The 14607-nt window shown below is 36.5% G+C and overlaps 1 protein-coding gene across 1 annotated transcript in view; it reads left to right on the forward strand.

Annotated features, from left to right (window-relative positions):
• The window catches only part of CUNH18orf63 (chromosome unknown C18orf63 homolog), a 29842-nt gene that overhangs the window by 13771 nt on the left and 1464 nt on the right, over nt 1–14607 (forward strand). The window contains exons 7-10 of the mRNA XM_027118865.1: nt 2754–2863; nt 5493–5589; nt 5701–5786; nt 6972–7155. Coding sequence (XP_026974666.1) covers nt 2754–2863; nt 5493–5589; nt 5701–5786; nt 6972–7155 — 477 coding nt within the window. The remainder of the gene's footprint in view (nt 1–2753; nt 2864–5492; nt 5590–5700; nt 5787–6971; nt 7156–14607) is intronic.

The following is a 14607-nucleotide window of genomic DNA, read 5'->3' on the forward strand; positions in this document are numbered from 1 at the left end:
TTTTATGTCCCAAAGAGCCTTACAGAAGTACATACCTAATAAGTATTGAGTAAAAAACACAACAATTGAATAGCAATTTTTTTGGCAATAGAGTATCAAAATAATTGTTATAGGAACTATGTTTCTTTAGGAGTTCGGAGAAAAAGGAGATGTCTGAGGGAATTCATATTTGAAACCTTTGGAACTTTGACAAAATTTTCCTCTCTTCTTGAATCAGCTCCTTTTTTGATTTCTCTGAAACTGTTTTGGTTTTTTTTCCCCAGAATCTCCTCCATCCATTCATGGCTCATCTTTCTCTTATCACAGTGTAAATGTTGCTTATCACACTGTAAATGGAATCCTTGGGTTCCATTTTCAGCCTTCTTTTCTTCTCCTTCACAGGCTCACCCATTCCAGTGTTGAACCTATACAATGATACCTCCCAGACATCCTTGTATAATTTCAGCTTGTCTGTCCTTTCTCTGATACTTTCACATGAATGTACTAATGGTACTCAGACCCAGTTGTGTCTAAAACTGAATTATTTACTTGTCACCCTCCCCAGCCCCAACTCTGCTCCTCCTTTGAATTTACTCTTTTGGTCACTGGCATCAACAGCCAGTAAGTTACCCAGCCAGAGGCTTCAGGGTCATCTTTGGTTCTTGCTTGCTATATCCAGTCGCTCTTCAATAGTCTACCTTTGTCTTTGAAATCTCTTCCTCTCTGTCTTCATTTCCAGTGCTCTAATTTAGACTCCTTTCCTTTCCTTGAACTATTAAAATGGTCTCCATTTTGGCCTTCCTGTTTCCAGCATTTTTCCTTCTTGTTCTCTAATTTTTCCTCACAGTGTCAGCAGAGTTCTCTTTCTAAAACAGATGTCCCCAACCTAAATATCTCTAGTATCTCAATGTTGCCTAGGAAAGATAAAGTCCAAATTCTTTAGGTTGGCATTATAAGGAGGAAGTGATATTTATTGAGTACCTTCTTATGTGGGTTTGCTCACATAAGGACACAAATATTTGTTAAGTAAATAAATGCAAAGAGTTAATAAATGATAGGTAAATCAGAGTCTGTTGGGGTGTATAGTGAAGAGGTGAGTGGTTTGCTGGTCTTCAGAAAACTCTTAAGTTGAGAAAGCCCAATATAAACATAGTGCTAGTATCATGGAGATCCCTGCAGCAATTGCCTTGAGTCCCTGAATAGTGTAGAAAATACTCAGAAGGATATAAACACAAGCTGTGTAAGTAGATGTATGTTAGAACTCATAAACTGCAAACATTTGGAACTGATACCCACCTTCTCTGAATTCAATTTCAGGTTCTCTTTTCCCTTAAATAATTTATTCATCCACCTGCAGCCAGTCTTTTCTAACAGTCATAGCCATTCCTGCACTGACCATCTTTTTCTTAACACACAGCTCAGGCAAATAATCTCAAGCACAGAGTATCACAGCACAAGATTTATTTCCAGTGTACAGCACAATAGGTATCTTTTCATTCTTGGTGTCCTTTCAACATGACCAGCACTTATCATCTTCCTCTTCCTACATCCATGGTTTTTTGCTCTGCCCTGCTCCCCATTTCCGTTAATATAATAAATGCAGTGGAAATTCAGAGAAGGATAAGTCAGTGAATGTGGAGGAGAAGGGTCTAGATTTAGGCCTGTAAGGTTTGTATTGGTAGAACTCAGATAAATCAGAGTGGGGGCAATGCTTTAAGCCAGTGCATTGTTAAAATGCTTATGACTTGTCCAGGCAATAAAAAATTGGCCAGGTTAGCTGGAGTTCATTGAAAAGCAGTAGGCAATAAAGTTAGAATGTTGTTTCCCAAAAGATGGATGATAAGGGCAAATGATTGTGAACCGTTCTCTCTAATCTTAATACAGTGTCCTCTCACCCATTAATACTTTATTTTCCACCTCACTTGAGGTCTCTCTAATCTCTGGCTCACTGTAATAAAATGCCCCACACTTCCCAGGGTGAGAAAACTTTAAGTGGCAAGTTGTTGGCTGCCTACAGGCTTAAATACCCTACAGACAGGGCACCTGAGGACTGCAGAAAAAAGCATTCCAAGACATGGAAAAGGGATACAAAAGGAGAGTGAGAGTATTGGCTCTGTCCTCTCGTCTCCAAAAGACCAGATAGAGCTATAACTCCCTAACACATCCTCCACTTAAAAAATTTTTTTTTTTTTTTTTTTGTGGTACATGGGCCTCTCACTGTTGTGGCCTCTCCCGTTGTGGAGCACAGGCTCCGGATGCGCAGGCTCAGCGGCCATGGCTCACGGGCCCAGCCGCTCCGCGGCATGTGGGATCTTCCCGGACCAGGGCACGAACCTGAATCCCCTGCATCGGCAGGTGGACTCTCAACCACTGCGCCACCAGGGAAGCCCCTAAAAAAATTTTTTTTACTTTAGTTAAGATGCTATTCTGACAAAATGTAAGTACCTTCCTTTGGACAGAGATTCAACTTCTTATAAATTAACATAATTAAAGAAACTGAAAACCAGTTCAAATAAGTACAAAATAGGAGTTTGGGTCTGGAAGATAAGAGGGAAAGCATGAAATATTTGATATACTGTATAGAGGAGAAACAGGATGAGCTGACACACTGATTACATTATGTAAAGTGGTTATGTATGATTCAGTGTAATAGCCTTTGAAACTATATAATGCATAACTGACTGTGTGTAATAAATCTGTGTTGTTTAATGTTTCTTTTTGTTTGCCAAATTCTTTTGAGAACTTATGCATTAAAATCTTATTTCTATTCAAAGCTAAGAGAATTTGATATTTCTCAAAGTATTATAAAGGATTTTGAAACTAACAAGAATGCTGTTATTACGGGACATTCGATTTTGAGCAACTGGTGCTATGTTTTGCCAAGGTGAGATTTAAATTTGTAATATCTAGGGTGGGTTCAAGATAGCAGTTGTCTCTTATTTTGCTTCAACATTGATATGTGCAAAAGTATAAACCATTTTTGTGAATTTTTGAAACTGAATTATCACTTTAAAAAGGTATTGAAACAATATTGTCATACAGAAGCCATCAAATTACTAAAATAATTTTGTTATACATTTACATTTTTTTTTTGCTGAACATATATCCAACAAAGCAGCTTTACTGAGAATACATAATATATTGAATATATAAAGTACTCTTACAATTCAACAATATACAATTCAATTAAAAAATAATTAAAGATTTAAACAAGTAATTCACCAAAAAGATATATGGGTGGCAAGTAAGCACATTGAAAGATGCTCAACATCATTAGCAGTCATTAGGAAAATGCAAATCAAAACCACAATAAGATACTGTTACATACCTACTAGTATAGCCAAAACTAAAAAGACTGATATAATACTGATGAGAATGTGGAGGAACTGGAAAACTTATACATGATTGGGAAGAATGTAAAATGGTATAGCCACTTTGGAAGACAGTTTGGCAGTGTCTTTAAAAGTTAAACATATACTTACCATGCAGTTCAGCCATTCTACTCCTAGGGGTTTACCCAAGAGAAAAGAAAGCATATGTCCATACAAAGATTGACATGTATACACTGATGTGTATAAAATTGATGACTAATAAGAACCTGCTGTATAAAAAAAAAATTAAAATTTATCTAAAAAAAAAAAGACACAAATGTTCATAGCAGCTTTATTTGTAATAGCCAAAAACTGGAAACAACCAAATGCCCATTAAAAAGTGAATAGGTAAACAAACTGTGGTATATCCACACAATGGAATATTATTTGGCAATAAAAAGGAATGAAATATTGATACCACAACATGACTAAAGAATCCCGACCAAAAAATAGTACATATTGTATTATTCCATTTATATAAAAATCTAGAAAATGCAAACTAAGGAAGAATTGGAGGGATTACAAGGAGAGTTTGGAGAGCGCTGAGTATGTCTGCTATTTTGATTGTGGTGATGGTTTCATGGTACATACATAGGTCAAAATGTACCAAGTCGTACAGTTTAAATATATGTAGTTTATTGAGAGTCAATCATACCTCAATAAAACTGTAACCAAAAAACTACCTTATTTCAACTCATTTTTTGTTTTTTTTGAGATTATGAAATGTTCTAAATTTACTGTGGTGGGAGTTCCCTTGTGGCCTAGTGGTTAGGATTCCAGTCTTTGACTGCTTCAGCCCAGATTCAATCCCTGTTCGGGGAACTGAGATTCTGCAAGCCACGTGGCATGGCCAAAAAATTTTTAAATAAACAAAAATAAAATTGACTGTGGTGATGGTTGCACATATCTGCAAATATACTAAAAACCACTGAATTGTATACTTTAAATGGGTTAATTAATTGTATGGTATGTGAGTTACATCTCAATTAAACTGCTTAAAAAGGTCTATTGGGAATTCCCTGGTGGTCCAGTGGTTAGGACTCTGTGCTTCCACTGCAGGGGGCACGGGTTCGATCCCTGGTTGGGGAACTAAGATGCCACATGCCACTGGATGTGGCCAAAAAAATTAAAATATCTATCTACTTTTTTTTTTTTAATTTACGTAAGAGTTTAACAAATTTTTTTTACCTGGAGGAGATACTATAGGCAAGTAGTACATGATTAAAAGTGGGAATGTATATATTAAAAGTGGGAATATATATATAGAATCTGACAATAACAAGTAGAAACAAGAACTCAAACAGCTCCCCATTCTGGGTCAGCAAACAGCTTGAAAAACCTCAAACTGCCATGAAGGGAGAGCATCATTTTACTGTGTATACATAGTACCTGGGACTATACTGATAAGCCAAAAATGCTACTCTATTTGGTAAACTGTGCTAAACAGACCACATAAACACAGTACACTTTAGAGAGAGAATCTTAAAGTGCACGACTCTAAAGGCCTCTGATATACATTTACATTTTTATTAGACCTAGTTTTAAAACAGTAAAATTTCTAGGTATCTCATTACAAAATTACAACTATTATAATAATATCAATAGAATATTATGAACTTGTACATATAATTAATGATTCATTATCATTTGATATGAGCTGTTTTAAGTTTGTACTGTCTTCAGGGGAAAAAATGACTTATTATTAACATAAATATGACTATTGGCATGAAATTTTAACCTGCTTAGGCAAAAGAACTTTCAAGCAGCATATACACAATGCCTTGGTCATTGAAGCCAAGAAAAGGTAGGTAGGGAACAAGATTTGACTCTGATTCATTCAGCTCTTAACAGACTTCTCCCTAAAGTCTAACAATTACCAGGCATACCTTTATGTGGCAACACTGTATTCATTAGTTTGTGTTTATAACTGGCTTATTGTTTGCATCAGTTCAACTTAGTTTTTTCTAACAATTCTAGTTGTTAAGAATTTAGTACAATGTTAATTTAGAACTGGGAGCAAATGAGTAGCTTATTTACTTATGTGTTGATAGTTGCTAAAATTTTTGAATGCTTTCCAAATCACATAGTTAAACTGTATGTAAGCATTGGCTCATAATACTTCACCACCTCTATCTTTTATAGCATGAAAATGGGACAAATAATAAGTATTCTTCACACCATACCCCCTGACTGTCCTTTTCACTCATATGAAGATTTCCAGATGCACTGGGATGACCTGGTAAGGAATAGAAACATATATTACATTAGTAGCTATTTGATTTTACTTCTTGTAATTTAACCTTAAGTTTAGATTTCTCCGGAGAATTTCAACTTTGTTCTTAATTTTTAGTATAGCTATAAGCTTCCAGAAAATTATGGAACTACTAAAATATACTGCAGCATCTACTTCAAAATGATAGGAGGAAGGATCTTCACATATCCTTTACAGATGCTCTCTGCCCGCCTTACGATCCAGGCTTACTCCTGCCCTGATGTCATCATTTTCAACCTTCTCTAAGTTCAAATGAAGCTACTTTCCCTCTACTTCTTTTTATCTGAATAAGTGTTTTTTGTTTTCCTTAGAATTTTGCTATTTTTATTTGAGGATGAGCTTAATAAAAATATTTTTTCCCCTTAAACACTACTGCAACAATTTAGACAGCAGAAGAAACTTTAGACTAGATAGGAAAAATGTTTACATGATTCCTAGTAGAAAGTAAGAAAATAATTGCAGGCTTCTTAGCCAAGGGCTCCCTCCTGTGGCATGCTGGATATTACTGAAAGGGTAGAATTAAAAGAATTAGTCATTTAATGAAATTTTTTTTTCAGAGCATTTGATTTTACGGTCAAAGTTTAGAGGATTTGAGTTGCATTTAATGCACCCCATTGATTCAAGAAAATATTTTTCTTAATGTTATTTTTAAAAATCAACATACAAAAAGCACACAAGTGCTCAGGTGAAACTCTTCCATCTTAATTAGTACTTATTTCACCATTTCTGTCTCTTTATACTCTGACCAGCTGGAGTTTCCAAATGGAAGAGGGAGGAGCCTAATGTTCTCTTTCTGTATTCTGCATTTCCTAACCCAAATCTTAATATAAAACTGAGGTTGACAGGTATCAATTTTTCCCCTTCATTAGATGCTAAGACATTATTCCAAGTCTTCAGAATATTTTTCATCAGAAAAAGTAAATGCTTTTCTCAAAGAACTGCTTTTAGAGCTTGAGTACACTCTATACATGTTGTTTCTCTGTACTGAATTTTTACTGCTCTTGGAGATGCAACCTGTTTATTGTTTACTATAAACACTTATTTTTATAATCTATAAAGGTCATAGTATCATTTTATAAGTCATTTTTTTTTATAAATCTTAGTTTGCCAGTCTGTGTAGAAAGCCATATAGTAAGGGTACTGTGAGTTGTCTTTATTGTGAGTGTTAAAATTTAAGCAGTTAAGATTCCTGTGAGTAAACGTTCTCTATAGCTTTGGATAATATGGAATAAGCAATACATAAAATATTTAGGATTTAGTTGTGTGCCTTTTAAGACCGTTTTACTTCCATTAAAAAATGCTGTCTTCTATCTACAGAAAATTTCCCACTGTTCTTTAACAATGTTCAGATACCCTCTCAGTTGCATCAGAAGTCAGCCCATACAGTTCTTTCCAAGGGTAGATATGGAAAGTGTGTTGAAAAGTTTTCTTTCAGATTTAAAATCTAAGCTGCCCCATATATGTGGATTTCCCATAAAGATGACAACTAAACCGTTGTACTACACACAAGAACTAACTAAACTGTATCTGCAGGTAAGAGATATCATATTCTACCAAGTTCTCTAAGACATGCTATGCACTTTTTGCCTTCAGTGATGGACTACCTATCCACTGTGCTATAAGTCTTTTCTCTCAGTTCAGTGTTTCCCTAATACTATTTGTCATTGTTGTACTTAACCATTTGTTATTGTCATTATTATTATTATTATTGTATTTAACTTGGTATTATGGTAGTAGTTGTTTACTGTGCTATTTCTTCTAATTTAACATGACTTCCTAGAGGGCAAAGAGCATATTCATCTTATTCCAAGTTCCTGATACTTAATAGGTGTTCATTAAATGTTTTTTCAAAGAATAAATGATCGTATAGGATAGTTTGGAAACATTTGCCTCATACAAATCCAAGTTTTCTTTGAAATTCTGCCACTTCAGTCATTTGAGTCTGATTGATTGAAAAAGCCTTTGAATAATTCCATTTATAGAAATTGAATTATGGTAGCATTTTCATTGTAAGATGATATGCTAAGTGAAATCTTATTTATGAAAAAAAGAATAAGTAGCAATTAAGCAATATTGATGAAGAAAATATGATGGCCTATCTTCACACTCAATAGAATAAGATATCTTTGTCAAAAGGAAACAAAATTAAAAGGGAAGTTTTTGAAGAACAAATGGAAATTCAATTTAAATTTTTCAACAATGATCTTTCTTTTAAATGACAAATATGTGTGTTTTCATCAAAAGGAAAGTCGGAGGTTTGAATAATTTGAACAGTTCGGAATGTAATATGAATTATTTGAATATTTCTGTGTCTTCTGAGTCTCCTTTCTTGACTTATAATACTAGCGTCTTGTTTTATTGTAGCTTCCACTGCTCCAGTGATTTAGGCTTTCATGTGGTGTTGACTTGCTACGGCTCAAACACTATGCCTCATGGCGTTTTTTTCAGCTTTTGCTGCCACACTGCTTGCTTCATTCTCTTTATAATCCTCGAGTAAAATTCACCAGAGCCAGTATTTGATAGATCCCTCTTATCTTTTCTAGCCAGGTCACACCATCTGTCACTAGCCAGCCTGTGGATCTGGTATCCTTGGGTTAGGGGCTAACACCTCATATAAATGCTATAAAAACATAACAGCCAAGATATCAAGTGCTATAAGGCAAGGCCATTTCCTTAGAAGGGAGTGTGCGTGGACAAATACCAATTGACAGCTTTATGATCTTTATGAATCTTAAAATTTTGCCCTGACATAACATTTAAAAAGTTTAGTTGTTGGCCAAGTCCAAATCTGAGGAATTTAGAAGATATGTCATTACATCATGCATTTTTATTGAATATATTTATTGAATACCTTATATTTCCAGCCTACATCTCTTTTGAAAATGGTGAGTCCAGACAATATATTTGTGAAAATTTGCTTCTTAAATGTAAAATAACACTTACTTGGAAATTCTGGTCTTTATATTGCTTCTGACAATTGGTACATTGACAATAAGAATTTCTCCTCAGTTTTATGGAGTGCCTTCTCTGTGCCTTCTCACTTAATCATCAAAATAGACTCTTGGGGTAAAAAATTGTTTTCTCAGTTTTGCAGAAGAAGAAACTTGAAGCTCACAGCATTCAAGTAATTTAACCAAAGCCACACAGTTAAATACATTGCAAAATTAAAACTGAAACCCAAAGAATAGATTCTTAGTTCTAGAATTGGAAAACGTTTAGATTTGTGGTTAAGAGCCAGACTCTAGAGACAGGCTGCCTAGGTTTGAACTCCTTACTACTTGTATAATCTTGGGCAAGTTATTTAATCTCCCTGTGCCTCAGTTTCTCCAGTTGTAAAATGGGGCATAGTAGCAGTGGTAGTAATAGCACCTGTCACAAATTGGGCTCTCTAGGAGGCCTACTCTGAAATGGAGTCCAGTACGTGTGATGCTTATCGAGAAGTGCCCTTGGAATCAACACCTACAGACAGCAGGGAAGGAAGAAGAATGGGTAAAGGGAGAAGTCAAAAGCAAAGCAGGTGCCAGATAGCCATGGCCAACCTTCTGAGGAGCACAGGGGCTAAAACGGTCCATCACAGTGGTTCTGCATTGGCCAAAATAGCCAGGCCTTTATACCTCTTCCATCTGTCGTTGGATTTGGGCCACCTGGAGACAGGCAGGTTCTAGGGTGAGGTGGGTCTCCATAACTGAGGCAGTCTCTGCAGGGGCTGACTGCCAAAGGTGGTTTGCTGACAGTACCCTGGCAGCGGGGGAGCAGCCCTTTCTTGAAGGGGATCTGGGCAGCACATCACCGTTTCCTTCCCAGTACTTCATAGGGTTTTTTGTGTTTTGTTTTTGGATTAGATAATCCTATTTGGAACAGTTCCTTGTACTTGAGCTCTCAGTACATGTTAGTTCCCATTATTGTTACAACCTTGTTAGCTCTAAGTACTAAAAAGAATAAATTAAAAAAATGAAAAACAAATTGATCAAACTACTTGATAAAACTCAACTGACTTAAAAAGTAAATTAGTAGGAGTGCTTAGCCAAACTAGCTTTTTTTTTTTAACTTACCGGAATTCTCCAAGATACATAAAAGAAATTACTATAGTATAACGAACTCTTGTATGCCTATCATCTGGCTCCTCCTTGATGGATTTTTGGGGTGGGGGTAAACTGTAGTATTTTAAAACAAATCCAAGATATGCTGTTATTTTAATCTGTAAAGACTTTAGTATGTGTCTTTTTCTGATAAGAGCTTTTTAAAAATATTATGTAATAATAATTGATTAATATCACCTAATACCAGTTCATACTGCAATTCCCTATTTATTTCAAAGATTTATTTTAGAGGTTTCGCTTAAGTCAGAATCCAAGCAAGGTCCACATAATTTGGTTGTTCTATCTCTTAGATCTCTTTTATTGAATAACATTCCAAACTCCCCTCCTTTTTATTTATGCCAGTTATTTGCTGGGAAAACTGGATCATTTACCTGGAAAATGTCCCATATTTTGCATTTGAATGATGGCTTCCTTGTTGTGTCATGTCTTTAAATTTAACACATTCTTCCAAGCGCCATATTTCCTCCAAACCTGTACTTAAATCCTAAGCTTAACTGAATCCTGGTTGGACTTTAATCAAGAAACACTCAGGTGGTACAAGACACAGAACCAAATTTTAATAGAAGAAAACACGTTTGATCCATCATTTTGATCAGTCCTCAAGCTTCATTTAACAATTTCCTTAATTCTAGGCCTCCATTAGATGTCCATTCATATCTAAATATAAGTTAAAGCTTTTGGTTTCCCTATAATTTTCTGTTAATGTACAAAGTTATATAAATTGTATGTAAAGTTCTAGAAATTAAAAGTCAACTAAGCCACACTGACACCTGGCAGAATAATGGTAATAATGTGGTAAAGCATACGTTTTTTTGTTAGGTTATGACCTCACAAAGCTTTGGTTTGTTGACAATTTAAGTATTTTAAGTTCTGTGAATTACTTATGATTTCATCTGCTGTTTACATTGGCCCTTTTTGTAGTCTTTTTAAAATTTTGAATGTAAACCTAGAAGAGGTTTCCCCCTTTGGGCTGTTTACTATATTTTAGAAATTGAAAGAATGAGTAAATAATACATTGACAGGCTAGGGAGCAAAACAAGCTCCTGGAAATTATTTCCACCAGATATATATTCCTGAGAGACAGATGAGGATGAAACTGGGTGTGAATATAAACGTTTCAGATACATATTCTAGATAAGTTTTATATCAAAATACAGATAATCTATTCTTATATGAATCTGCCTAGAATGAGTTTTTCTTTTGGTATCTCAAGTAGTAGGTATATTGTTTAACAGTTACTACGGTTTATGAAAAACAAGGGTCTAAAAACGTTCTTTGATTTTCTACAATTGATTTCAACTTAGTTCTTGACCTGTTTTTCATCAAATGGAAAAAATTCAGTCTAGCCATTTTAAGATGATTCAGCCGCTTATGACAAAACATCTTTTTGAGGTAGAATTTCATTCAAATTTAAGAATTATTCTCCCCGTGATAGCATCTACGTACAGGGGAAAGCCTACATAGGGTGAGGGCATTTGGTGTGTTTGCCTCAAATGGTCCACATCAGGAGAATGAATGCCCTAAGCTCTGTTCCAGACACCTGCAAAGCTGGTGAGTGGACACTTGGGCTTCTGCTAACTCTGCAACTGAAAAACCAAAGGCATTCATAAGTAAACTTTTCAGCAGAAACTACAGAAGTATGGCTTTACCTCACTTCTTTCTTCCAAATATTTTATGAGTGCATCTGACTGGTTGATCCTAAATCACATCCTGAACCCTAGCTGCAAAGGAGAAAATGTTCATTTTAGATTTCCAGGCTCTAGAAGGAATGCTAGAAGGAGGGTGGAATGGGTATTGAACACCAGTCCACCGTATCCGTCACGTCCATCACACAGTCACAGCTGAGTAGTGGAGGGGAGAGAGCAGGCATTAACTTCTTGACTTGCATTAGTCTGATGTTGCTGGTCTCACATGGTATCTTGACAAAGATGGTGTACAAGGTGTTCTTCTAGCTCCCTTGTACAGATGGTCTTCAGAAGAACAGCTGTATCCCCTCTTGAATTTCTCTAGCGCTACATGTCAAACCCTGTTATGGGTAGAATTGTGCACCCCTCCCCCCCACAAAAAAATTGACATGTTGAAGTCCTAACCAGCAGTACCTCAGGACGTGACCTTGTTTGAAATAGGGCTGTTACAGAAATGATGAGATACTGGCATATGTGGGCCCCTAATCCAGTGTGACTGGTGTTCTTATATAAAAGGGAAATTTGGACACAGACTCATTTGCAGGGAGAATGCCATGTGAATATGAAATGGCCATCTCCAAATCGATGGAAGAGGCCTAGATCACATCCTTTTCTCATGGCCCAAATTCTGCCAGCACCTTTATTTTGGACTTCTCACCTCCAGAACTTTGAGGCAATACATTTCTGTTGTTTAAGCCACCCAGTTTGTGGTGGCTTTGTTATAGCAGCCCTATCAAACAATACAAACCCCTTCTTGATGCGTGCTTTTTCACTCAGCCTAGCAATCTCCTGGCATTATAAACCATTCCTCAGTTAGCTTCTGCATCACTTCACTCAGGGTCATGAAAGCTGGCTAGTTCCTCTTCTGTGCCCCTGCAAATTATGAGGAAGTAAAGAGGGGCATCTTCTTGCCTCACTGACATGAATAGGACTCCAGCTTGAGAAATCTACAGACAAAAGTGAACCCAGTCACCTACTTTGAGCATCACCCAAACCTTACCCAGGACTTTATTGGGGACTTCCCACTTCTCCCACGAATAGCCGTGGTGGGAGAAGGAGCGTTATTCTCTGTGGTGACTTTGTATTATGTCAACCTGAGTACGCTGTAGGTATGTGTCCTTGAATTCCTTCCTACATCGTTCTGGCTTAGGGTGGCACGTGATTGGGAAGGTGGAGGCGAAGCAAGAGCTACATTCACACAGAGAAAGTCTGTGTGAGGCCAGTGTTGCAACTCAGTCTCATGGTGATAAGCTATGGCAGCTTGTTGATGTGGAGCAGAAGTTGGGCCATAGCTCCATCTACCCTGACCACATCTCCTCCTTCAGCTCTCTAAATCCTGCGTCGGGTTTGTATGCATCTCCATTGCCAAGTGCACCAGCCCTTTTGTAGGTCACCTGTACTATGATGTCAGAGGCTTGAAGTTGGTAAGAGACCAACTGCTCTCTGACATTCTACTCCATTTTTCAAGGTGGCTACAAGGTCACCCAGCCACATGCCCTTCTGACCAGTGACAACTCTTCTATTGTAGTATGGGGTCTATGTCCCCTCCTTTTGGATCTGGGCAGGCCTGTGATAGAAGTGATGCTACATGACTTCCAAGACTAGGTCATTAAAAGAAAAACAGTTTCTTCCTGTCTCTTGGGACAGTTGCTATGCCACATGTGAGGGATCCCAGTCTACATGAAGAGGCTACCTGTAGGTATTCCAAATGACAACCAGTGTCGATCATCACACATGTGAGGAAGTGATTCCAGCCCCAGAGTCATCTAACCACAACTGCCTGAGAGCCTCTTAGCTAAACCATGTCAAATCCCAGAATCAAAAAATAAATTTTTTTTAAAAAATCCCAGAATCATTAAAGATAAAACATAATTATTTTTGTTTAAAGCCACTAAGTTTTGGTATGATTTGCCTAATAAGTAAGTGGATCACTCACTCACTTTTCCTCTGCCTGTTCACAACTCTTATCTCCTAAAATTCTGTCCTACTGTCCTCCCAACTATATTCAACAACTGAATCTCCAGTAAGGGAGAGAAAAACCAATTGTTCTGGTTTGAATATTGTTCCAGATTGTTTTTTTTAATTTTATTTCAAGGTGTGAATCTGTGTGTTTTTTATGTCAGAGGGTGAGAAAAGAACTCTGTGTTCAGTGTTTCCGATTATTGTCACATGTCTCTCTTTTACAGACACTAAGACTTAATAGGTATGTATTTTAAAAGACCATAAGCACTTCCCAGCAACAGATGAATAGATAAACAAAATGTGGTATATACATACAATGGAATATTATTCAGCCATAAAAATGAATGAAATTCTGACATGTGCTACAACATGGATGAACTTTGAAAAGCTGAATGAAATAAGCCAGACACAAAGAGACAAATATTGTGATTCCACTTACATGGAATACTTAGAGTGGGCAAATTCATAGTGACAGAAAGGAGAATGGTGGTAACCAGAGCTGTGAGGAGAAGGAAACAAGTTATTGCTTAAAGACTATGAAGTTCCTGTTTGGGATAAAGATAAAGTTTTGGAAATAGTGATGATTACACAACAGAAGTACAGTGGGGAATGTACTTAATGCCACTGAATTGTATGCTTAACAATGGATAAAATGGTATATTTCATGCTTTATATTTTTCTACAACAATTTTTTAAGAAGACTATGAACACTTGTTTCTTTTTGATGTATCTGACAAGTCAGTTTGACAAGTACTTGCTGAATTGCTTCCAGATACCAGGCACTCTAGTAGGCAATAAGATTGCAAAATGATTAAGACACAGTCACTGCCCTATACTCAAAATCCTACTTGTTCTGAAAGGCGTAGTGTAGATGCAACCACCTCCTCCATTAATTTAATTTCTGAGTAAATGTTTTGTTAGTAACTGTGTGAAAGATTTAAGCATGTGAAGGATGTAAGAATAAGTAACTCATAGTTCCTACCCTCAAAGAATCTAGTATCTACTTAGGGAGACTGAACATGCACACTAAAAGATAAGAGCATTACCTTGTCCTATTTTTTTGGTGACAAATAGTAACTGATAGAAGATCCTTGGGAAGTTGAGAGGGAAAAAATGGAGAGAAGAGGGAAAGACATTCTGAGAGAGACAGCAGAACGAGCACATTTGGACGACGATGGTAGCAGCTAAGGGTATAGTTTTTATAGTTGATTTATATACAATTTAGAATATAACTTCAT

This window comes from Aethalodelphis obliquidens, unplaced genomic scaffold, assembly GCF_003676395.1.
Source record: "Aethalodelphis obliquidens isolate GAN/ISIS:26980383/991018 unplaced genomic scaffold, ASM367639v1 scaffold19, whole genome shotgun sequence".
NCBI lineage: Eukaryota > Metazoa > Chordata > Mammalia > Artiodactyla > Delphinidae > Aethalodelphis > Aethalodelphis obliquidens.